This window comes from Orcinus orca, chromosome 3 (assembly GCF_937001465.1).
Source record: "Orcinus orca chromosome 3, mOrcOrc1.1, whole genome shotgun sequence".
In the NCBI taxonomy this organism is placed as follows: domain Eukaryota; kingdom Metazoa; phylum Chordata; class Mammalia; order Artiodactyla; family Delphinidae; genus Orcinus; species Orcinus orca.
Window position 1 is genome coordinate 137,213,352 of NC_064561.1, and position 26,109 is coordinate 137,239,460.

Sequence of the window (26,109 nt, forward strand, 5' to 3'; positions counted from 1 at the left end):
CCATCTAGGGCCCGCCGCTCCTTGTACGGGCACAAGAGGTGAGGCCTTCACCGTGACGTCGAGGCTGAGGCGGGGCCCCGATAGGGGAACCTAGGGCCAAGGGCGGGGCCTATGCAAATCGCTGGGCTGAAACATAAATAGAGCGCTCAGCGGACACGGGGGTAGCGGGGGCGCTGGGGTTGGGTTCCCGAAGGGTTGTGAGAATGTCAGACTGCTGTGACGCGGGGGGCGGGGCTCAGGCGGGGTTCCCGGGGGAGGGGGCGGGCCGCCTGGCCTGGCCTAAGGTGGGTGGGTCTCTGCGCCCCCTGCCTACTCAACTTCCCCCTCCAATTCCCAGCCTCCCTTTGATGTCCAGCAAGTGAGGACGCGCCTCGTGGGTCGCAGCGGGGAGGGAAGGGGAGATGGGAGGTGAGCACAGGGGAGGGGTCCGGGCTAAACGGGGGGCGGGGCCCGCGGGTCGATGCCCCACCCCCCGTCACAGCCTGACCGCGGGGGGAAAAGCCTCTGGGCGGAGGAGGTGCTTTCAAAACAAAGAAATGCGGCGTGGAACCCGGGGGACTGGGGTGGTGAGGAAGGCGGAGGAGGTGCGGCTGAGGCCGTCCGGCCGCCCGCTCCCCCTCCAGTCAGCCCGGAGGAGCTCCCCCCACCCCCAGCCCGAGCTGCGGTGCCGGAGAAGAGGGAGGAGGCTGCGTTAGGCGGCTGTTTTCCAGTTCACTTTTGCAGACCAAGGCGGAGAAGAAGAGCACCAGCTCCGCTGCCCCTCTTGGCTGCGGCGCATTCAGCCCCGAGCCCCGCGTGCGCTCTGTCTCGGATACCGAGCCGGCCAAAGTGTCCGGAAACGCGCAGAGCGCTCGGAACCTGTCCCGCAGCTGTGCGACGCGCGTCTCGAGCTGGCCGCTGCCGCCCCGCCCTCGCGCTCCTTCAGCCCCGCGGGCTCAGAAGCCGGCCCGCCCGCCGGCGCGGAGCTGGGGAACTTGAACTGGCCCCAGCGGCCGCTCTGCAGAGATCCCGCTCCAGGCCCGGGGGTGCTCCGCCTCGGGGTAGAGGGCACACCCGGGAAGTGGATTTAGCAAACACACCTTTGTGAGTACACACGCCACGGGCGCGCGCGCACACACCCTACGGGCGCGCGCGCACAGCCCAGCCGTCTGCAGACGGCGCGCCCGGGCCGCTCGGCGGCGGACGGTGGCTGCGAGCGCGCTCGGTGCGCACTTAGATTTGCAGCTCGCGTCCGCCCTGGGCGCCGGGCTGCGGGGAGCCCTGGCGCTCAGGAGAAATGCCGCGCTCTCTGCCGCCCTGGCGGCGCCCGAACGGCCCATCCTCCCGGGACAAGGCAGCGTGGGGGGCAGGCGAGCGGAGAGCCCAGCTTGCTGGGGCTAGGGCGCCGGTGAAGGCGAAGTAGCTAGTCCCGGCTGAACCCGAAACGCCGCGGACATTGTTCTTCGCACTCTCCAGAGCTCGGTTGAATCTGGGTCCAAAACACAGACTTAATTACCACATTAGAGGCATCCTTACTCTTTGCCCTGCCTTCTGTTTTTCCTGTAAACCCTGTCACTGATAACTGTCGCTATTGTAAAAGATAAACCGTATCTCCTTTGACACTTTCGCATCTTTTAAGGTTATTGGCTGATACCCACCTGCCCGCCTCGTTGCCTGGATTTAAAGGGATAAGAGCGCTCCCGAGTTTTAAAGAAAATCGCCCACTCAGGGCCGCGGCCCCGAAGACCTCGAGCTCCAGGTCTTGGCTCTTCCCCTCTTCAGGCCTCACCGAGCCCCAGGCTGCAGGTCCCCAGGGGACCTGATGCTGGCAGACTTTCCATAGCTGCCTTACTAGTTAGGAAAATGTTGGTGACATTATGTTTTTGTATATCCATCTGGTATTTTTCTGGGCACCTCCTCAATGCTTAGGAAAAGGCCTGGGCAGAAAACTGGAAGACTATCTTTATGGGCAAAAGCGAGAGGGAAGATTTTTCCTCCAGTTCTATTTCGGGGTTTCTTAAAAAAATAAAAGTTTTTAAATTTTAAAAAAATATAGGTGATAGAAGAAAGTAAGTCAAAAAGTAAAATTTGGGTTCCATTCTGTCTTCAAACACAGTCATGATAGGACTTAGGCTTGTGTAATGTGTAGCTTACAAAAGAATTTTCATACAGGTACAGACAGAATCGCTGAACTGGAAAGTTAAAGATGACAAAACTCATACCCCCAGACAGGGTAAGTGACTCATTCAGGGTCCTACGTGGTGTTAGTGGAAGAAGTTAATTCATACTGAACAGGAAAGTAGACACCTTTGGAGGTGCCTAATGTTTAGAGATCTTGATTTTGTATTGAACCAAAGAGACTGGATTTAAGGCATCATCCTACATCGGAGGGATTTCATTAAACTCTCTGTTCAAAGATGACTCTAGAGCCTCCACCTCAGCCTAACCCCATTTTCCCTCTCTGCAGTCTCTTACATTGAGACCACACCCTCCCTCTTGAACTGTCCTCTCTGGTTTCCCTGACACTCTCCTGTCCCTTCAGTGTCTCCAACTCATCTTTCTTTGCCTTACTGTGGGGTTTCTCTTCCTCCCAACTGTTTAAGGTACACCCTGCCCTATAGACTATGAGGGTCCTCTTCTCCATTTTTAGTGGCCCACCCCTTGGAGAGTTTCCACTGTTCCCAACTCCCAACCATGGTCTCTGCTTCAGCTCACTCATTTCTTCCTGGTGGCCAGCTCCCTTTTCCATTGCCACCTCAAACCCAAAGTACCACATTTCCCTGGAAACCAGACTCTCTTCCTTCCCCTAGATTGTTATTACTGTTGCCACCTGTTCATAGGCCCCCAAGATTTTTTCCTCTTTGCCTTTGCCTGCAACTCCCATATAGGTTTACTTGCTGCATTATCTATCCCAGCCCCTCTCGCTCAGTCAATTATTCCTCCTCTTCACTCTGCACAGCCTCCTCACTGGTGTGTCTGTATAACCTTTCCTCCTGCAAATCCTCCTCCACCCAGCTGCTGTGCTTCCTAAAGTATAATTCTGATGGTGTCACCCTCCTGCTCAAGTCCCTTTAAATGACTCCCTGCCACCTACTAGGAAAAGTCCAAATTCAGATATGATCTTGACCAAACGCAACTTTCCAGCCTAATCTTCCACTAAAATGTAGCAGACCTTCCAGTTCCCCAACAGGAATTTTGTTAGGTCCCATCAGGACCTCTCCCAGCTCCCCAGATGTCATGCCAGCTTTCCCACTCTGCACATTTGCTCCAGATGTTCCTGTGGCCTGTAAGAGAGACACTGTCTCTTCCCTTGTAACTTGTCAAATTCCTACCCTTCCTTCCAGGACTGGCTCCAATGCCGCTTCCTCTGGGAAAAGCCACCTGGATATGTGATCTCTCTCTCCTGGAGCCACTGTAACGCTTTGGATCTTTCTCGTTACATTTATACCATTCTGCCGAGTGTCACAGCTATGTTTACACCTGCTCAAGCCATTCATCTTGTCTCTCTTCCCTGGTTAGAAATTCTCTGAGGGTTGAGATTATGCCTTAGCCATCTCTGTAGTCCCAGGTGCCCAGCACTGCACTGCAAGCCTTCTGTCTCCCCAGAGGTCAGCTACCCTCATGAGTCAAGGAAGAAGTGACAGTATGTCATCTTTGGCTGGTACTGTGCCACTCTCATTTTTGAGGTATTTACAGTGGTTTTTTTTTTCTGGTGTTCATAGAAATCGTTACTAAATTACTTATAATTGCCCTTTTCAAACAAGCCTCTACTGTAGGGACCACATAAGGGCTAGAGGCCTCTGGTTATGCTTCAATGTTTACCATTAGGCAATGGTAGGAAATGAAAGTACAAAAAGTTTACAGCTTCCCAAATGCAGTGACTCATCATATCAAGTCACACCACAGCACATCGGCCGGTGTGGTCAGGAGCTAGGCTCTTAGGCAGACTTCATAAACAGGACTCCCAGTAGCTAAACTCATAGCCACAAGGAAGAGAGACACCCTCTCCCCCAGCACCTTACCAATCACCTGGCCTGTTGCAGTTGGATGCATCAATAGATGGATAGCTAAGGAATTTATTTGAAAGGAGCAGTGGAGTCCTGTCTAGACATCTGTCATGGCATCTCTACCTGTCTTTAAGAATGAAAATTTGAATTAAATTCAATAGAGATGTATCAAATTCCTGGAGCACTGGTTTTCCAAGAGATCCTTAGAGTGCTCCAGAGCACTGCACACAGTTTTGGAGCTGGGAACCAGAAACTGACACTCACTTACTCCCCATGTGAGTCTTCTTTACAGTCAAGTTTGAAAACTACCCTTTGGTGGCAAGAACTTCACACAGCCCTAGCACTTAGGAGGAGGCCTACAGAAGAAAAAAATGGCTTTGCCTGATCATTATTGCCAGTCATCTCAGCTAATTAAAAGAATAATTTTCCATTAATAGGAAGATTCCAAGATGTGAGAATTAGATTAGATCTAAGGAACTTTAAGTCATTTGAAGATGGACACAAAGTTATTCCCACTTCCATGCTTTTATATTGGGGTATACTTTTTATATTATAACCAAAGCCAATTATGTTCCCTGGGATATAATTAAATTATTTAGAGAGAAAAAAAAGCGTAAAATAGCATAGTTAGCCTATGAATCAGGCTTATTCTCCCCTTCAGTGGAATGACAGAGAATTCTATGTGCCAAAAAAAGAGTAAAGAATGAGATAATAGAGATATTAGAGATGACACTTATCAGGACAAAATGTCCAATAACGGGAAAGTGCCAAAAGAATCTCCCTGGTCAGTCATTTCCACCAAATAGATCCTTGGGCAAAATAAGAAGTGGGCATTAAAACCACTGCTCTATCTTTGAAGAGGAGAAAAATTTGATCCATTTCAACTTTGTTAAAATCCAGAAAATGAAACTACTGATATTTCACTATTATCATTGTTTAGAGAGTGGGTGCAGATGCAGTGCTAGGTCTTTTATAAACAGTAACTCATTTGGTCCCCAGTCCCCCTTAGCACCCCTCCCCGCCCTGCCCTGGCACAAGAAATGAATGAAGGAACTGAGGCTCAAAGAAATTCATCAAAGGTTATTCAGCTCTGTTCTGGCCTAGCAGGTATTCAAGTTCAGGCTGTCTGATGATAAAGCCAGAACTTTTCCCATTATCCAGTATTTCCCAAACTTGCCCAGATTATAAGAATAGCCCTGTGTACTTGTTTAAAATTTAGATTTCCTTTACCTCTCCCCTGGAGAGGGCTGGGGTGGGATCTGGAATCTGTGTTTTTGTTGTTGTTGTTGTTTTAATATATGCCCTGGATAATTCTTTGGAAAAGACAAGTTGGGAAACATCATAATGCATAATTCAGCGGCCACATTATCACTTACCCACAGGTTTTCTAGAATTTTCTATAAGAAAGTGTATTCAACAACTGATCAACCAACCAATCTTTTCCATCCTATGTCTAAGAGCAGTGTATTCTGTTAAGACAAAAGTCTTTAAAGTTACAATCTGGGTTTTTGAAAAATAAATCATTACATCTCAACATATACAAAAAAATCAGGTTGGCAATTTTCTTATAAATTAATTTGCTTCAAATTTTGTAATTTGGACAATAATTCCCCCCTCTAGAGGTAAAAAGTGTTTGCTTTTGTTAAATATTAGATAATCTACTCTTGTTAATTTTTAGCAAAAATATTTTAGTGTAAATATAGTCTATTCGTTCCAATCCAAAGTGCAGTGGAGAAGATCGCATCAAATGAAACCATCTCAGAACCGGAATGTTTAACAAACCTCCAACATGACTTAGAACCTAGTGATAGCCAAAAGAAATAGGAAATGCCACATTTATTTATAGCTTTTAGTCCTTCCCCTTTTAAAAAAACTAACTTTTTTTAAAGTTTTTATTGGAGTACAGTTGATTTACAATTTTGTGTTAGTTTCAGGTGCACAGCAAAGTGAATCAGCTATACATATACATATAGATGTATCTACTCTCTTTTTTTTTTTTTTAGATTCTTTTCCCATATAGGCCATTACAGAGTATCCAGTAGAGTTCCCTGTGCTCTACAGCAGGTTCTTATTAGTTACCTATTTTATATGTAGTAGTATGTATATGTCAATCCCAATCTCTCAGTTTATCCCTCCCCCCCACCTCTGGTAACCATAAATTTGTTTTCTACATCCATGACTCTACTTCTGTTTTGTGAATAAGTTCATTTGTACCCTTTTTAGATTCCGCATATAAGCAATATCATATGCTATTTGTCTTTCTCTATCTAACTTACTTCACTCAGTATGACAATCTCTAGGTCCATCCATGTTGCTGCAAATGGAATGATTTTGTCCTTTTTTATGGCTGAGTAATATTCCATTGTATATATGTACCACATCTTCTTTATCCATTCCTCTGTTCATGGACATTTAGGTTGCTTCTGTGTCCTGGCTACTGTAAAATAGTGCTGCAGTGAACATTGGGGTGCTTGTATCTTTTTGAATTATGGTTTTCTCCAGGTATATGCCCAGGAGTGGGACTGCTGGGTCATATGGTAGTTCTATTTTTAGTTTTTTAAGTAACCTCCATACTGTTCTCCATAGTGGCTGCACCAGTTTATATTCCCACCAACAGTGTAGGAGGGTTCCCTTTTCTCCCCACCCTCTCCAGCATTTACTGTTTGTAGATTTTTTGATGATGGCCATTCTGACCAGTGTGAAGTGATACCTCATTGTAGTTTTGATTTTCGTTTCTTTAATAATTAGTGATGTTGAGCATCTTTGCATGTGCTTTTTGGCCATCTGTATGTCTTCTTTGGAGAAATGTCTATTTAGAGCTTCTGCCCATTTTTTGATTGGGTTATTTGTAACTGTAACTTTTTAGTAAGTATTTGTTAAGCTTGTCACAAGATAGATAGACACAAGAATACTATTTAATTGAATAATGTAAAAAATATTTACTTCCACATTTATTTACCTATGTCAACTGGAAAAATAACTCCCAGTTTTAAACATTGAAAAAGTAGCACTATAGAAAAATCTTAACTTAGAAAATTAATGATTTCCTCAAAATTGCATCAATCTACCAGTTCACTCTTTGCACATATCTCTGGTAGGTGAGATGGTAGGAGAAAAACATATTGAAGACATTAAATGCTATGGTATGAACATATTCTCTAGGGAGTCAAAACGTGCTCTGACATGTATGAAGGATGTATTTGCAGAAAATAATGTCATCCCCCAAATCATTTCATAAACATACAGCATGAGCATTTTCCAAACTGATCAAACAGTATTTTATTCATTCTCATTCCCATCTGGAGGAAGTAAAGACATACAGTTCAGACAACCAAGTAACTTTTGGGGGCACCTTATGCCTAGAAAAAGATTATTTGCTTTTAAGAGACAAGCATGAAAATTAAAGTTAAAAATGTGAAAGCCAAACTTTATAACGTATTTATTAAGGACATTTTTATCACCTACAATATTCTAAATATTCAAGAACTCATTCCTTGTCAAGAATAGCATCATGACAATTCAGATACGAAAAGTGTCACTTCCAATGACTTCGTTCAAACCCAGAATTAAATATCTTGTGAAATGAAGCAGTCTCAGCAAAAGCTCGTATGTCAGATATTTTTTCAACCTGAAATCTATATTAACTAACACGTCCACAGAACTACACTACAATAAAACCATGGTTATAAGAACCTTTATAAGAACCATCTTGAATAGACATTTTCCCCAAAAAACTGAAGATTTATTTCTTAAGTACCAAAACTTTAAAAAAAATCTTAACCCTGTAGGCTAGAAATCTAATGTGATGCACTTCCTTGGCTTCTTAAGCATAGCGTCTCACTATAAACACAATGATGACCTCAAGAGCTACTAAGGCATGCAAGACAGTTTGTCCACAACTAACAACTCTAGACTTCTTTCATTCTTTCTTTCCTTTCTTCCTTCCTTCCTTTCACTTTTTATTTAGTTTTTAGTTTTTATGTCTTTTTTCCCTCAGTTTTTTTGGTCTTCTCCTCTACAGTTGTGCTGTCCCCTGTTACTTTTAATTATTGTCATATAACCCCATTCCTCCTCCCTTTCTGAATTGTTGCTTCCCATTTGCTGTGGCTTTGGAACCCAGAAAACCCACTTGTTAGAATTGTGTGTAAAATAAAAATCAACTAAGTTCTTAATGAGGACATCCCCTATGGTTAAAATATGCACAGTCTATGTCACATTTACTTCAGCTTCTTGCAGACTTCCTGGATTCCAGGTAGGTTGCAGATAAAGGGAAGGTTATTAGATGGTCAAACTCTGGCTTCTGAGGGGTTAATACATGATGATAATTGAAATTCACGATGATGGCTCTGAGGTGCCTGTTGAATGATCGTACATAAAATAATATACCTTGAGTATGATTTAGGTTTAAAGTCTTTATAAAATTATAATCCTTTGAAGCTTGGTGGTTCACATCTGGAATTTATGACAATATCCTAACAGATTTCAGATAACCCAGAAGTTGCCATTCCCACATCACATACAAGAAGGGCCTGTCATGCCTTCCTGTTACAGCTTGAGTTCACCCTGGAATGAGGAGGGATAGAGAACAAAATCCTCAACAAGCCCGCCTGGCAAGACTCAAGGCTATGCATTAGGAATGACCTGGTTGGTGCTCACCTTTCCAGCTGGCCTTGTCCCAGGTTCATTCCCCTCACTCTCTGGGGTTCTGCCAACACAGACTGCTCCCGCCTGCTTTCGGTTCCTTGAACACTTGAGGCTCACTTCCCCCAGAGCGCCTTTGCCCCAGAGTTCCCACTGCCTGGAATGCTCTCTCTCCCCAGGCCCAGCAATCACTGCCTAGTTTCCTCCTACTCAGCTTAATCATACTTCCTTAGGAAGGCCTGGCCGCTCTGACAGGTCAGCTCTGCTTGTTACACACTCTTGTAGTTCATGTACTTCCCCTAGAAGCCCTTCTAGAATTGTAATTTTTCATTTAGTTGTGTGTAGGACAGATTACCTAGAAAATAGTAGGTGCTCAATAAGTATTTGTTCATTCCATGGAAGGGAGGGAGCAAGGGCACTTCAGCCAGACTGGCTTTCTCATTGTGGTTAACATCATGACCTGCCCGCAGAGCAGCTTCCAACATTTTACCTTCACTTGATTTCTGCCAAGGCCCATGGGTCTCTCCTTCCCTTTCAAGAAAAGAGTAAAATCTATTCAATGAACATGCAGCAGCATGCCATGAAGCTATTGCTACTACATTCTAGACATTGTGGCCTTATTCCAAGCAAAGAAATAAGAAGAAAATCTTTCCAAACAAATTTCAAAACGTTTGCCACACTGTGATACATGCTCCCTTTAACATTTGTCTTCTGTTAATTGTATTTTTCTGGTTTTTGTCTCAAGTTTTGGCAATTTCAAGTGTTCTGGTTACCATGGAAAGAGGAAACAATGATCTCTTAGAGGTTAAGGGGGAAAAATATTCGCTCCAAACTGTTACATTAAAGATTCATTATGCCCTCTCCCGGGGCTCTTGGGTTTATCCTTAAGACAAGTTCAAATTGCTGAACATGAACTATTAGCTCTAAGTGAGAACCTTTACCTTCTTTCCTCTAAGCATCTTCATAACACTTCAGACATCTTATAAGTTCTTCCTGACACATGGGAAACTTAGGTTACGAAGAACCGTACGATACACATTGTCAATTTTATTTTTTCTTTCGTTATTTCAGAGGAAGATAAAAATTTCTTAACTTTCAGAGCAAGAAATAAACATTAGATGTTGCCTCTTTTTTGTTGTTGTTCTGTATGTAGTCTTAATAGCTGTAGTCTGAATAGTTATAGTCTTAATAAGTCTTTCACAGAAAACTTGACCAGTAATAACTGAATATTTTGAAAAATCTGGAAAAGGAAGAAGATAGTTTACTTGTCTGCTGAAGAGGCAAATATCCCTACAATTTTACATCCTGTAAGAATGGTTTAATTGCTTTTAGACTTTGAACTTAGAACCTATGTGTGTATAATGGCTGTATAAGACTTGGTTTTTAACACATTATATAATATCCTGTGTTGTAATTTTCCACATCTCACGTCACCAGAAAGTTTCCAGGTTCCCTGAAGGACAGGTATGGGTGATTCTAACACTACCTCCTGCCTCATTTCTGTGTGGAAGCTGGCCTGCTGCCTCTCCCTCTCCATCTAAGGTGTCATCCTCCTGTAAGGCATCCATCTGATGGACTGCTTCCCACTGCACTTCCCCGTCCCACCCCGACTACTTTTTCTTGCCTTCATTCTGGCTTTAGGAATATCCAGAGGAGGCTTCTATCTTAAAGTGTGTTTGACAGCTCATGCGGCTCAATATTTAAAAAGAAAACAGCGCAATCAAAAAATGGGCAGAAGACCTAAACAGACATTTCTCCAAAGAAGACATACAGATGGCCAAGAGGCACATGAAAAGCTGCTCAACATCACTAATTATTAGAGAAATGCAAATCAAAACTACAATGAGGTATCACCTCACACCAGTTAGAATGGGCATCATCAGAAAATCTACAAACAACAAATGCTGGAGAGGTGTGGAGAAAAGGAAACCCTCTTGCACTGTTGGTGGGAATGTAAATTGACACAGCCACTATGGAGAACAGTATGGAGGCCCCTTAAAAAACTAAAAATAGAATTACCATATGACCCAGCAATCCCACTACTGGGCATATACCCAGAGAAAACCATAATTCAAAAAAACACATGCACCCCAATGTTCATTGCAGCACTATTTACAAAAGCCAGGCCATGGAAGCAACCTAAATGCCCATTGACAGACAAATGGATAAAGAAGATGTGGTACATATATACAATGGAATGTTACTCAGCCATAAAAAGGAACAAAATTGGGTCATTTGTAGAGACATGGATGGATCTAGAGACTGTCATACAGAGTGAAGTAAGTCAGAAAGAGAAAAACAAATACCTTATATTAACGCATGTATGTGGAACCTAGAAAAATGGTAGATGAACCGGTTTGCGGGGCAGAAATAGAGACACAGACGTAGAGAACAAACATATGGACACCAAGGGGGAAAAGTGGTGGCGGGGGCTGGTGGTGGTGGGATGAACTGGGAGATTGGGATTGACATATATACACTAATATGTATAAAATAGATAACTAATAAGAACCTGCTATATAAAAAATAAAATTTAAAAAAAAGTGTGTTTGAGCAAGGCCAAGTTTCTAAAGTTATTCCTCTCAATTTACAATTCAACCATTAGAGATTTAGTTCTTTTGGACCTTCATGAGCCCCCTTTGAAAAATATCGATATCCCCCCAAGGGCTAAGACTTGAAACCATTATCAATGTTTAATCCCAAGGGATTAAAGTGACCGAGTGCCAATCCCTCTGCCACCTCTCATGGAAAATTAAATTGAGGACAGGCCCTATAGGGTGGTGCTAATAAGAAGGGGGTTGTTGAATGAACTTCACTAATTTCACAATGTTACCTTGGGTTTCACACTCTTCAACGCATGGCTCTCCTTGAAGTTTCCTTTTTCTTTATTTTTTTTTCCCACCTTGTTCCACCTTTGTTCCTCATGCCTAGGTTTATCCGTGTGTGCCAATGTCTGCATATATCCCCAGGTCTGTCTTTGTCGTGACACCGACTTGTCTAGCAGGGTAACCATAAAAAAATTAATTCAGATTACTTGTTGGATGATTTAGGTATTTTCAGCTTCATTAACAGCTAATCACCACACAGCGGATTACTCAACCACAGTTTGAAATACGCCTTCAAAGTGGCTAGACTAACAGGAATGATCGTGTAAGGGGACTTCAGGAGGGCATCATACACACACAGCTATTATGTCTTGGTGGGAATGTGCATTTGCCTACGAATTGTCTGTGCATGTTCTTGGCAGGTCCCCTTTCTTATCCTGTTCCCAGCCCCCAGCCCACCCCACCCAGCCTCTGCCAGGTCTGCCTACAGGTCCCTCAGTCTCAGAGCCTTCCAGAGAGAAGTGAGAGCTCATTCAGGTCCAGCAGTGTCCTGAGGAGTGTCCCAGTGTGCCCGCAGCTGAGGCAGACAGGCCAACTGTACCCCAGCAGGGTTCAGAGTCAGGCTTGGAGGTAAAAATACATAGCCAGGAAGCTTGGAAAGGTGCCACTGGGGACACAGCCAGGTATTTTGCTCCTCTGGCCCTGCCCTGAGGGCCAAATTAGCATCAGAGCCGGAAGTGTGACCCTGGAGCCAAAGTTTTATATGGGCTCTTTCTCCAACCACTGAAAAGACACTGGTAGGTACGGGGGGGTGGGTTGCTGTGTGGGTTAGGTTAGTATGAGAGGTAATGAGACCCTCCCACACCCCACAGACGCCAGCTCCAGTGCTGGCTTTGACCAACTAATGTCAGCTTGGCCAGAGTGGCAGCGAATCGGGGTAGGGTGCTGGGTGCAAGCCTGTGCTCCCACGTGCAGGTTCTGCTTTTGCAGGTCTGGCGCAAACCACTATCTCCTCTGGCCACACAAAGTGCTCTGTGGGCAGGGCTCGCCCTGTTTGCCCTGGACGGGGACCGTTGTCAGTGGCTGGTTGGATTGGTCAGGTTTGCTCTCAACATTTGTCAATGACCATTGTCAGGTGTTGCTAGGGTTGCAGGAGAAAAGTTACACTTGATTGGCTGAGCAACTGTATTCCATAACCAATCCAAATGCTGTGCCTGTGGGAGGGGGACTCAACACGATAGAGCAGTATCAAGCACAGGCAGACACATTCCGGGTACAAACAAGGCGTCTGGAAAAATGGAATGAGGGTGTGCGGGAGTCCCATGCCCCTCGACAGCTCCAGCCATGGCGTGGTTGCTCTTCAAAATGTTACAGCCTAAGTTAAAGTCATTCCCACTGATTGGAGGATATCAAGATTTCAAAACAGGGCAGTAGCAATTGTAAGGAGGAAGTAAAACTCCTTGCTCATTGTGTTTTACAGCCTTCCTTAGTAAAACTGCTGAATTGTAATTTAAAATATTCCACCCTTTCAAATAAATTAAGTGCAGCCCTTAAAAACAGGAAATGAGAGAGGCGCGCACGTATTGTCAACTAAACATTCACAGACCTAGTACCACAAAGCGAAGTTGAAAATCAGAGAACAGTCCTATGAATTCACTATAGAAGGATGACAACAGGGGTCACCACCAAGGGAGATGTTATGCCTCTGGCAGTGAACTCTTGGGCTGAAACCTGAATGCTAATTAGGAAACAAATGAAAGACAAACATCGGCTCGAAGGGAAATTTCGATCTTGCATGATCGTAGATATTCTGAGATTCAGATAAACCTTATGGTACTAAGGGAAGTTAGAGTGTGATGGTAGCAGCAGCTGAACCCTCCCTTCAGAAAACATAACTGCCAGTCAGCCAGATGTTCCTGCAGAACTCTGGCAATACATCAAAAGCAAACAGAATTATCTTGCCTGAAAGATAAGTTAAGCTTCTGTATAGTACTGATTTTCCATTCAGTTATCAATATAATCACCAAACTTTAGCATTTTTTAAAATTTTATGGAACATCTTTTTAATTTTATTTTGGCTGCTCCAGGTCTTAGTTACGGCACACGGGATTTTTAGTTTTGGCACGCAGACTTCTGAGTTGCGGCATGCGGACTCTTAGTTGCGTTGTGGCAGGCATGCGGGATCTAGTTCCCCAACCAGGGATCGAACCCGGGCCCCCTGCATTGGGAGCGCAGAGTCTTACCCACTGAACCACCAGGGAAGTCCCTGAACTTTACCATTTTTATTGCCAGTTTCTATTCAGTCACAAGAAAAGTTTTTTTTAGTCTTCTTCCATTCCATGCCATGCCTCTCCCTTTGCTCTCAGACCTGTTCCTTAGAAAGATGGAGCAGCCATGCAAGAATACTAAGGGAGGGAAGGAAGGAAGGGAGGGAGGAAAGAAAGAAGGAAGAGAATGAAAGAAGGTACATCAATGTATGTTTCCCGTGGGTCCCATCCCCTATTATTCATTTCCCCTTTCCAACTCAGACTCTTCTGCTCATGAGGGACCCTACATTCAAGCCAAGGAGCTTGAGCTTAGTTTCAGACTGAAACAGTGTTTCAGGATTCTGCATTTTACTTATATACATTTTGAAGTAACTCAAAATGAGAAAAAAGAATAAGCTTCCACGACTGAGTTTTGGACCATTTCACCTTCCACTTCAATTGGTGTAAAGAATATTCATGAGGAGAAAATGAATGTGAGGAGGATTGGCAACAGGACTGCCTTACAGAAAGTACAGCTTCACAAGCCTTTCCACCAAGCTCCTCACTTAACTCTACCCACACAGACCAGTGGGACCCACCTAGCTCACTCTACCCAAGATCCTCCTGTGTCTTAATGGAGACACTATAATAGCAGTATCTAGCTTTTCCAAAGGGGAAGAAACTTAGCATTTTGGGTTCATTTTTGTTGTTGTTGTTGCATGTGAGGCTAAATGCAGATATTTGTGCTGTTGGCAACATCTTAGGAAGTGATTTAACCCACTTGCATAGCCAGGCATAATTTATCATGTGGCCCTGTGACTTTAACCCTATTTGTTTCTCCCTTCTGATTATTTCAATCATGTTTGTGTATTAATGACTTAGGGCATAGCTTTATTATTTCAGAGGCTCTGAAGTCCTGCTTGATTTTTCTAATTCAGAACCTAGCTTTCTCTCATTCTGACCTTATCTGCTCTCTTCAGGAACAGATCCAGGAGACCAGAAAAACTTACCACCCACAGCTACTCTTCATAATCAAAGTCATTGGATGAAGACAGGCAGGTAAGCTGGGAAAGTTCTCCTAGATCCTGTTCTGGCCTGGCAGGCACACCCACACAGTCATCGGTGAATATTCTCCAGGGTTAGCACTGCCCAGGGCTTTGCAAATTGATGTTCTCTCTCCACAGTTTATATTTCAAGACAACTTCCAGTGAGAATCATATAGTCAGAAACCAAAATGGTAGGTTATAAAAACCTACTGGATCAGTGAAAAACAAAAATTTGACTGCTAATTTCAACCTATAATCAAACAGTAAAAGTCATCCATTTAACCTACATCCCCTTCTTTTTCTGGATCACCATCTCTAATAAAGGGGAAATTTTGTTTAATGATAAAAAGTAGAAGCAAAAGGCCTGGGATAACCCACAACTAAATAAGCAGTTGTAGAACATTAACGATCATTGGGAGAAGATGAAATCAAAAAGGGAGAGACAGGCAAGGGAGTTGACATGAAGTTTGAAAGACCACATTCAGCCTGCACCCTCAAGAAAATGTCTAAGAGAAAGTAGGCCAGAACAACAATGAAGATAGGGTGAAAACGATGTGACTTTAGTTTTCAAAATGTCATGTCCGTATTGAGTGTCCCTTTGGTCCAAACGAGAAACAAAGGGAGAAATCAAACAGCTTCACTGACAAGCAAAACAGTTGGCAAAGAGTCAGGGTAAAATCTTGGGGAAAGACTCAGTGTGCAGCCTAAGAACAGGTGGGAAGAGTCCTTTCAGCTTCTGTTTCTCCAAGTCCTGCTTTTCTCATTGCCCACTATTCCCCCTTTCAGTCTGCTCTTCATTTTACCCCATGCCATCGCTCACACCTGACTCTCTCTGTGGATTTTTCTTTTCTTTTTTTATAAAGCCTTCTGGGGAAGACTCTTCATTCATCCATGCTGTACATTCAACCCATTTAAGATGTGATTTTTCAATAACGTATGATTAATTTATAAAAAGCCACTTATGATGCCCATAAGCAGAAGGGCTGACTTGACTCCATAACAAGGCCATGACCAGGTGGTTTTATTGGTTGTGACTCTTTCCAGCCGTCAAAACAAGCTTGTTATTATAAAAAGCACAGTGGAAAGGGAGATCTAGACTTTGCTTCATTCTCTGGGATGTTCTTGAGAGTGAGTGTTGACAGATCACCAGGTTTTCCTTAATTGTTCCCAATGTGTACATAAGCGGATGTTTCTTTAGGCAAAAACAGCTATTACAATGAGCCCAGTGAAGCTCTGAATTTCCTTGAGCCTACAATAGATTTTAGGAACACCATTTATTAAGATCAATGTGCTTTGTTTAGGTCACTGAAAGCCATAACCATAAAAGAAAAAAATTGATAAAATGGACTTCGTTGAAATTAAAAATTTCTCATCAAAAGAGACCATTAAGAAAATGAATAGGCAAGCCATGGACTGGAAGAAAATATTTGTGAAACATAAACTTGACAGAGGACTGATAGCCACAATATATAGAGAACTCCTACTCAGTAATAAAGACAAAAAAATTGCTTGAATGGATGGAGGATTTGAAGACATTTCACAAAAGAAGATGTATGAATGGCAAATAAGCACATGGTGCCGTGTTCAATGTTCTTAGTCATTAGGAAAATGGAAATTAAACCCACAATGAGATATCACCACGTACTCACCAGGATGACAACGCTAAATGCAAGCTAGGATGCGGAGCAACTGGAACTCTCATGCATTGTTGGTGAGAATATTAAATGGAACATCTGTTTTGAAAAAGGAATAGCAGTTTCTTTAAAAACTAAACATACACCAAAGACAAATATCATATGATATCGCTTATATGCATAATCTAAAAAAAATGATACAAATGAACATACTTACAAAACAGAAACAGACTCACAGACTTAGAGAACAAACTTATGGTTACCAGGGGGGAAGGTGGAGGGGAGGGATAGATTGGGAGTTTGGGATTGACATGTACACACTGCTGTATTTAAAATAGATAACCAACAAGGACCTGCTGTATAGCACAGGGAACTCTGCTCAGTATTCTGTAATAACCTAAATGGGAAAAGAATTTGAAAAAGAATAGATACATGTATATGTATAACTGAATCACTTTGCTGTACACCTAAAACTAACACAAAATTGTTAATCAACTATACTCCAATATAAAATAAAAATTAAAAAAAAAACTAAACATACATCTGTGATTTACCAGTTATGCAAGTAGGTTTTTCCCAAGGGAAATGAAAGCATATGTCTATAAAAAAGCTTGTATAAAAATGTTCCCAACAGCTTTATTCACAATAGCCAAAAACTGGATACATCCCAGGTGTCCATGAACAGATGAATGGTCGACCATACAAACTGTGGTATAGTCACACGATGGAATACTACTCAACAATACAAAGGAATGAACTACTTTCACACAGAATAATGTGACTCAATCGCATAGACAGTATGCTGAGTGAAAAAGGTCTTACTCGAAAGAGTTTATTTTATTTGATTCCATTTTTATATGAAATTCTAGAATAGGCAAAACTAATCTGTAGTGAAAAAAATCAAAACAGTGGTTGCCTCTGGGAAGGGGAGTAGGGGCAAGGATTGACAGGAAACTAGGAGGGAACTTTCTGGGGCAATGGTGACGTTCTGTGTCTTAACAGGACTTCGGGTACACAAAACTCAGAAAGTATACACTTAAGGTTTTATATTTTATTATATATAAATTTTACATCAGAAGAAAAAAGTAAATATCAAACTGAAGTTTTTAGGTGGAATTTGGTTCATGCCTGCCATTTACTTTTTTTTGGCCATGCCCTGTGGCACGCAGGATCTTAGTTTCCCCATTAGGGATCAAAGCTGTGCCCCCTGCAGTGGAGGCACAGAGTCTTAACAACTGGACTGCCAGGGAAGTCTCTGCCATTTACTCTTTTTTTTTTGTTTTGTTTTTGGCTACATTGGGTCTTCGTTGCTGCGTGTGGGCTTTCTCTAGTTGCGGCGAGCAAAGGCTACTCCACGTTGTGGTGCGCGGGCTTCTCCTTGCGGTGGCTTCTCCTGTAGCGGAGCACAGGCTCTAGGCACGCGGGCTCAGTAGTTGTGGTGAACAGGCTTAGTTGCTCCGCGGCATGTGGGATCTTCTCGGACCAGGACTCAAACCTGTGTCCCCTGCATTGGCAAGTGGATTCCCAACCGCTGTGCCACCAGGGAAGCCCCCATTTACTTTCAAAAGCATGAGGAAGATAAGAAGGATTAATGGAGGAGGGATGTATAGATATGCAATAAAGCAAGGTAGTACAATGTTAATGGTAGACTCTACAATTAAATGGTGGGTATATGGGTATTCACTGTAAAATGCTGTGTAAAATCTTGTGTATATTTGGAAACACTCACAGTAAAGTGTTGGGGGAAGAAAATGAATGTGCTAGTCTTACCCATGGACCCTCTTCCGTTGTTTGTTAGATCTAAATACTCTATCTTTTAATATTCATAGTAGATTATAAATACAGAAGATGAAGCCTTGGGTTTGTAAGAATCTCCCATCTGACTTCTTTTTCTTTTTAAATCTAGTCTTTCATACCTTTTATTGTAGCAGACAAAAGAAGCCAGGAAATGGTTATTATGAGAGGAAGGGAGGGAGAGAGACCTGTGACCCTAAAAAGAAAACCACACACAAAAAAACCTCCTACTGTAAAATGTTGAGTATCAAGAGCCGGCAAGCGCTTCAGAGTTGTAGAATCAAGAAGTTAATGAAAGCACCAAGACTGCATCCTCAGAACCACTGGGGAATGATAATTACAGACAACGGTATTTCTGGAGCAGACACATAACCTTGATTCCCAGGATAGCCCCTAAAGCACTCTAATAGTATGCTATTTGAGGAAGGTTTTTCCACCTTTAATAACAGGGAAATAATATTAGAAGGAAAGAAATGCCTTATTTAGCCACTAGGGTGTCATTATTGAGCCCCAGTTGAAGGCCCCTCTAAAAGCATCCATATGGTAAAAGAATATGTTTCCCCACGAAATCAAAACTGAGTACATCTGAGACTTCTGAACATCTTTTTTCTTGGATCTTAAAATGGATTTGTGCATATTTGTGAAAAAAAGTTTTATGATGTGCTATCTTCCAAAGTGAATGGTTATTTATAATTCATAAAAGACCTGAGCACAGGAAAATTCTTCCCTTTTATTAGCCCTGTAAAGTTAGACCAGCTGATCTTTTAGTACGTATTACAGACACCAAATTCTCCGTATGGTTGAAGTTTCTCTCCTCAAACTAAATGCAAAGAGGCAGTGCTACTGAAGCTATTCTTCAAAAGCTGGTGGGGTCCGTGTCTCTTTTGATTAAATGTTAAATAAACAAAAAAATCATTCTCAGAGCCAGTCTCTACAGACACAGAAGGGAGCATACTTGGAATGCTAAACATGCTTTCTAAATCTTGCAGAGCCTCTGTAAAATACAACGGCATATTTTTAAATGGATTTTCTTTTGTTTCCAACATTTAAGCATTGTCTTCGGACACAGTTGCCACATCGTTTCCTTTCAGCCGCTGCTGGCTGCTTGTGGGTCACAGTACAGGTTCATGAGCAGAAGTGACTTGGGTCAAGGAGTATGGGCACCAGGGATTTGGACCCATTACAGGGAGTCCTGGTGCCAAAGGCTCCCACCCAGCTGCACCTGCACATCCCCGACATGATATCACAGAAAGTTACTTCCTTCAAAGAATCCAGCTTCCTCAGCTCACCCTACCAGGGTCACGTCCACCTCGATTAGTGGTGTGCCTCGGACCCACATAAGAGAGTTTCACGGAATTTTTAGAGATCTAAGTTCAATCTGAAAATAACACATGGTTTTGTTTTCTTTGAAGTTCCCTGCCCTCTAATATTCCAGACGAGCCTTTTAAGCTCTGGTATAGAACTATCTGGAGATAGAAACTCTTTCTGTGTCCTGACTTTTAAATACCTTGACTTAAAATATAGGTTGCTAACTGTCCAACGCAAAAAGCCAACTCACTTATAGGACAGGATCCTTGGTCAGAAAGGATTACCTCACCTTGCAAGGACAAGGGATGAAGGATTCAAATGATTCTTGAGCAACTTTTTTACCACCTTATGCTGCCTGACTCAGAAGAGAAGGATGAGGAGATCTCAGCCTCTTGATGATACACCAGCTGCACTGTGTAGTACCAGCAGTGGGAATGGAAAAGGCAATATTTATTCTGAGGGCCCTGACAACATCATCATTAAGTCATTCGTCCACTCCTAAGTGGTTTGCGTCTTCCAAGATCCAGAGAGGGAGGCCCATGAGCTGTAATTCTAGGCATTTTTTCCCCTTTCTACCCACACTCTTATTCAACATGTCTAAGCACTGTTTGGAAAAACTAGATAGCTGACAAAACCAAATATGCAATATGCTATCATATGTTTTAGTTTAACACTTTCAGAATTTATTTCCCTATCACATAAATGAAATCTTTCAAGTTCTTCCTCATCATCCACCACCCAAAACACTAAATCATTACATAACAGAACTGTTAATCAATTATCTACTGTGTCATATCCCTCCCTCCCTCCCTCCATCCACCCAACCATCCACGCTCCAAGTATTCCTTGAGAATTTACCATGTGCCAGTCCCTATGGTGGAGATATAGACATGAGTAATTCATAACCTTGCCCTTCAGGAGCTTCCAGTCATACAGAAGATGCTCACCTCTATGTCTCCCAAGCCTTCAATGAACAGTTAACTTTCTGCTGTTACTTCATCACAGCAAGAAAACAGGAGCTCTTCCTCTGCCCAGATAATACTCCTACGTTCATGAACTTTGTCCACCGCATTTTCTCTGATCACCACCCTATCCTCTGAAACCTGGTACACAGTCAGTCATGAGAGAAACTAACTAAATTTACTACTGGAGCAAATTTCAGGACATAGCTTGGATAAGACACAGGATAAGGTCAAATTCTCACTTTGCAATTTTAACATTTAAATAGCCACTGCCAAATACAGTATATTTCATTTCCTCTCTCCTTTCTAGGGCACTGACCCCCTCCTTCAGAACTAGACCTTTGGGGTTTCAATTCATCTGGCTAATTCACTCCAATCTACCCTTCAGTCCAATCATCTTTCTGGTTTCCAGAGATAAGTCATGGGATCCTTCCTTTTGGGAGGCCCTAAGTGTAGCTTCCTTACCCATCATTCAACGAGCTGTGTCCTTTGAAATACTGTTGTGCTTTTTTTTGAGGGGGAGGGGAACTGAATTGGAAAGAAACCTGGGTTGGGGAGAGGATGCCAAGAAAGCACCCAAGGCTTCCCTTTATGCTGCATCCAGCCTCTGACCGACTCAAGGGTTTGTTTATGACATTTCATAAGCAGACCTAACAAGCTCCTTTGGCAATATTCTTTGAAGAAGTTTCCATCCCCCAGGACAAGGCCAGAGCTCCCCGGTCTGCCTGCCATAGCTCACCAAGACTGGGTTCCAGGTGTGCAGATGCGTTACAGGTGCGTCAAGATGTGGACCCTCTCAGCCCAAGAGGCTGCCAGCCTGGGTCAGAGGTAGCCAGGGCAGCCACTCGTGAAGGGTAGGGCCGGGCTGATAAGAGTTCTGGAGAGGTGACCAAACTCGGCGCCCCCTGTTTGTCTAGGGGCCAGGAATTGGGGTCTGCCATCAGTCCCATGCTGGCACTTGGTACAGAGGCCGGCTCCAGTCCTGGAGTTATCTCCTTATCCTCAAAACCCCCCAACCTTCCAGGCTAGGTTCTCCGTCACCCTTCACTCCTCTTTGCCCTGAACCAAAGGTGACCACGTCTGGCTGCTCTTCTGCCTGGTGTTTAGGATCAGCCCTTTGGGAACCACTTGCCTGGGCTTTCCCAGCTTCTTCACCCTCAGTCCCCTTAGCGCAGCAGGTTCAACAGAATATAATGCCAGCCACTTATGTAATTTAAAATTTCCTACTAGCTACCTTTTTTTAAAGTTTAAACAGGTAAAAAAAAAATTTTTGCATCCAAATTTGTTAATTTAAAACAGCTTTATCGAGATAAAATTCACATACCATACAATTACACATTTAAAGTGTACAACTGAGTATATTCACAGAGCTGTACAACCAGTGCCACGATCAATTTTAGAACATTTTCATCGCCGCTTAAAGAAATTCCATACCCATCGGCACTCACTTCCCATTTCCCTCCAAAACCCCCAGCCCTAAGCAGCCAACCATCTACCTTCTGTCTCTGTTGCTTTGCCTCTTGGCCATCTCATATAAGTGGAATCGTACAACGTGTGGCCTTTGTGTCTGACTTCTTTCGCTTAGCATTGTGTTTCAAGCTTTCCTCATGTTGTAGCATTCCCTTTAATCATTTACTTGATTTAGTTCAATCTATCCAAAATATCATTTCAACATGTAGTCCATCTTAAAGATGATAAAGGATGTACTTTGCATTCTTTTTTTTTCACACTAATTCTTTGAGCTCTGGTGCGTATTTAACACTCAGAGCACGTCTCAGTCAGACCAGCCACACTGCAAGTGCTCAATACCCACATGTGGCTACTGGCCACTGTGCTGGAAAGCACAGCCCTAGCCAGAGTCCTTTCCATTACTCTTTAAAGGCAACAGCCTTCTCTGTTCACCACCATACTCCTGCATACCCTCTCTACCCCATCAGTACCTACACCGTGGTTCACAGGTGGCTTTAGGATTTTAAGGCCAGCACCATGCTTCTCTTCTCCAGTAGAGAGCCCCGAGCTTGTGTTTCCATCTGGGCAGTGGCCGCTCAGGTCAGAGCCTGTACACAGATAACTGGAGCCCATGCTGCCTGGTCACCTTCCTTGCCCAGGTGCCACAGCTGGATGGTATATCTAGCTAAAGGGAAACTTTCTGCTTTGAAAAACTTAACAAAAGAAACTTTATTCTTACTTTTTAGAAGCAGGTCTGTCATTTCTTAATTTTCTCCCTGGTACATTTTCCAGCCATTGTTTTGCTAACAATTGCTCTAAGCTCACTGGTGGTGGTAGATGTGGGAAATTGCTACAAGCTTCCTCACAGCTTTATCCTCCTTCTGTCAGCCATTTCCTCAAGAAAATGGACGTTTAATCAGTATGGGGCTGCATCTTGTAAGTCTAGCTCATCAGCTATCACCTCCTTCTGGGCTCAAGAGAAGAAACAGAAGCCTACAGCACTGCCACCAACTGCCCAGGATGCAGGGATTTCAACAGGAAACGGGACCTTTATAAATGAAGCACATTATGTATCTCAGTGTGGGTATGTCTATATGGTCATATGTAAGTTACTTCTAAACACCTGTAATTCTTAAGATGGGCACACGGCAATGTTTGTGAAATTGCCTTTTTGAAGGAAAAGCTTTCAAAATTGGGGTTATTTAGTCCACAATATGGAAAATTGAGGGCGGGTTTCATATGTGCAAATTTAACAGAGACATAAGAACAACAATATCAGCATCTTCCGTGTTTTTCCTCAGGGTAAGAAGAGAGAAAATAAGCTGCAGGTGCTGGAGAAGGGACTGAGGTTCACCTTAGAAAGAACATCGTGTCAATAACATCGAAGCTCTGGAGAATCTCATGGAAGGAGCTTCAGGGTTTTGGTCAACATTCACTCTACCAACATTTACTGAGGACCTTCTGGGCCTTTCTTGGTTTGTGTCTAATTCAGTCACAGAGCTAAATCGGGAAGATTTCACTCAAATGCTTCTCTGGAGGGTTTCCCTAACGTGAAGTATTGCTATCTCTTTTTTTTCCCAATTTTTCTTCTCATTCTCTGCCACCTATGAAGGTTCACAGGGCCCAGTCCTGGACCCTGCAAAAAAAAAAAAAAAAAAGCTTTAAAAATCAAGAATGATTCTAAAAGGACATCTGACCCACCGCACCAGTCAAGATTTCAGCCTCTTGATCAAACAGCCACTCATAAGGCAATGGCGTGCTGAGAAAAGCAGACAGTAATGGTAGCCAGTTCAGAGGTGTGAGGACGTGCTGTGAACTGGTTTATATTACCTACCTCCTTTTACTCAACAGAAACTTTCTTCTCTACAGAAAATGGCAATACCACTACCATTCTAGGATTCCTCGTATTAGGCCTCACCCAACAACTGCTTGGCTGTCTATCCAGCATAGTTAAAACAGCCAGTGCCCCAGGGAATGTCATAACATTTCACTGTATTCAGTGACGCCCTATTTCGTGAATTGCAGAGAACCTGGTCTTCTGCACACCTGGCTATGAATCACTGACTCAGTGACCTCCATTTGGGATCTGATTTCCTGAGGTAGTTAATTTAGCCTTCATGAGATGGAGGGACTGAACCTTTCTTAGGGATGCATGCCTAATTTCACATAACTGTGAAGTTACTTCAGTTGTTTACATGGCAATCTTGTGTGATCTAAGCAACTCTATTGCTGTCATTTTAAGACCGTTTGAAACGTCTTAATAGTCCCATTTTTTTTCTTTTCCTCTTGCTCATTTCCAAATGGAAGGAATTCTTATGAGGTAATAGGGTGGTGGGGAGAAACCCAGTTTGCTTTAGCTCCTACTAATTATTCCATGTTATGCTTGAGTGGGTTATTTGCATCCAATCTCTATTTGGTAACATCAGTGGGCTATGTTTGCATAACTAGATCGAATTATAAAAGGATTTCCATTTTGAATGGTTAACTCTCACAAAAAGAAAGAAAGAAAAAGAAAGAAAGAAAAGAAAGAAGGAAAAAGAAAGGGAAAGAGAAAGAAAGAAAGAGACAGAGAAAGAAAGAGAAAGAAAGAAAGAAAGAAGGAAAGAAAGAAAGAAAGAAGGAAAGAAAGAAAAGAAAGAAAGGAAGGAAGGAAGGAAGGAAAGAAGGGACCATATCCTAAGCTAGAGATAGCAGCCTTGGGAAACCTGTATTGGAGGAAAAAAAGAATCTCTTAAAGTTCATCACAAAGACTTTCTGGTTTCAATTTCCTCTCTTCTTTTGAAATAAGATCCAGTACCCCAGCCCTCCACCTAGAGTAAAGTAGCTGGGACTTGGCAGGAAGTGGTGTGGCAGACCACCCAAGAATTAGGGGTATCTGATGTGGAAGGGAAAAGTTAAATGAAAATCTGAAAATGATGTCAAGTAGATGAGAATGAATCATCAATACTGAGCTCCCGTTTCTCTCCAGTGAAGATCCCTGTGCTAGATCGTCCAGTTAATCATCCAGCCAGGAAGGGCTGGGCTAAGTCACTTTCCAGGCCATACCTCAGCCTCCAGGCAGTGTAATCCTAACCCTTTCGAAAGACCTCCAACGCATTCAAGTTCCTGAGAAGCGTTCCTGTTCTATAAACTCCTCAGGCTGTCTTCTGTCAACACACCTCTTTTCCTTTTACTCACACACATTTCCTTATCACCATCTGATGTGTTTTGTCCCTTCCAATAAACTGTGAAGTTCTTGAAGCCCAACAAGAGCTCTTGCGCCACCTGACTGTCCCCCCTCCACCTCCCAGCCAATACCTGGACAGAGGGGTAACTTACTTGGTCTATTATCACTCTGGATCAAAGTTCTCTTTTTTAGATTGCAAGATTCAGGAGCGCAGGACGTCAATTAGTGAAAAGTGCAAGTGACTTCCTGCCAGAGTCAGCTTCTACTGGTAGACATCTGAAGCAACCACACCTGGGGTGTGACTGGAAGGGTTTTCAAAACCCCCTTCCACCCTCACCTTCTGAAATTCCACCAAGAGACACTTTTTCACTTAAGGTTTTGATCTTTGTTAAAATACAGATTCCCCCGGGAGCAGTAACTTGATAAGTTATCTGTGATTTAGAGTAGATAAAGGAACTTACTGAACCTGGAGAGAGGAGAGGAGACAGCAGTGGAGGGGAAGTTTGGGTGTCAATGGGCCCCATTCACACCAAAATATTTCAATAATGTGTGATGGTGGTGTTGATATGAAGAATCATTCTCCTTCAAAAGGCCCAGCCCCCAACACCTTATGTATTGACTGAAGTATGAATAAGGATGGGGACATTTAGTGAATGCTTTCTGTGTGCTAGACAGCACTCTAAACACTTAAATAGTAACTTGTTACACCTCACAACGCCCCGAAGTTGGCCCTGTTATCCGTTTTACAGATGATGAAACTGAGGAAGACAGGGTCCCAAAGTCACACAGACAGAAGGTGGCAGACCCAGGAAACGAGTAAGAATGATTGACACTTTTAAATGTCCAAGCTTGCCTTTCTCATCCCTTTCCCATGTTGACCGCCACCCCTCCCCGATTTTCATCCTCCTCCCACCCTTGTCCGTAGATTTGCCTGAGATAACCCAAATGAATCCTCAATGTGGGAAACAAACAGGCATCTAAGAAAACAGAAACAGCGATCCAGGTATGGATGAGTCCTTCCACAAAGAAGTGTTCAAAAAACGACAACCAAT

The 26,109-nt window shown here is 43.1% G+C and overlaps 1 protein-coding gene and 1 long non-coding RNA gene across 2 annotated transcripts; one reads left to right on the forward strand and one right to left on the reverse strand.

The window, feature by feature from the left end:
* Positions 1-396: 396 nt before the first annotated feature.
* LOC117203418 (translation initiation factor IF-2-like) lies at positions 397-23,250 on the forward strand. The gene is made up of 3 exons (XM_033437893.2): positions 397-1,083; positions 14,679-14,757; positions 23,193-23,250. The coding sequence occupies exons 1-2, from the start codon at positions 461-463 to the stop codon at positions 14,728-14,730; spliced, it is 675 nt and encodes a 224-aa protein (XP_033293784.1). The 5' UTR covers positions 397-460; the 3' UTR covers positions 14,731-14,757; positions 23,193-23,250.
* LOC117203420 (uncharacterized) lies at positions 7,239-9,497 on the reverse strand. Its single transcript, XR_007476444.1, has 2 exons — positions 8,983-9,497; positions 7,239-8,341 (listed from the first exon to the last, which is right to left on the reverse strand). It is a non-coding gene; the product is annotated as an uncharacterized LOC117203420 (long non-coding RNA).
* Positions 23,251-26,109: the final 2,859 nt, after the last annotated feature.

What these genes read in the sequence shown, in the direction of transcription:
- LOC117203418 (XM_033437893.2), top strand. Translation starts at nt 461, where the DNA reads ATGCCCCACCCCCCGTCACAGCCTGACCGCGGGGGGAAAAGCCTCTGG. An exon ending in GATTTAGCAAACACACCTTT is followed by an intron (nt 1,084 to 14,678) that starts GTGAGTACACAC and finishes TGCTCTCTTCAG; the next exon opens with GAACAGATCCAGGAGACCAG.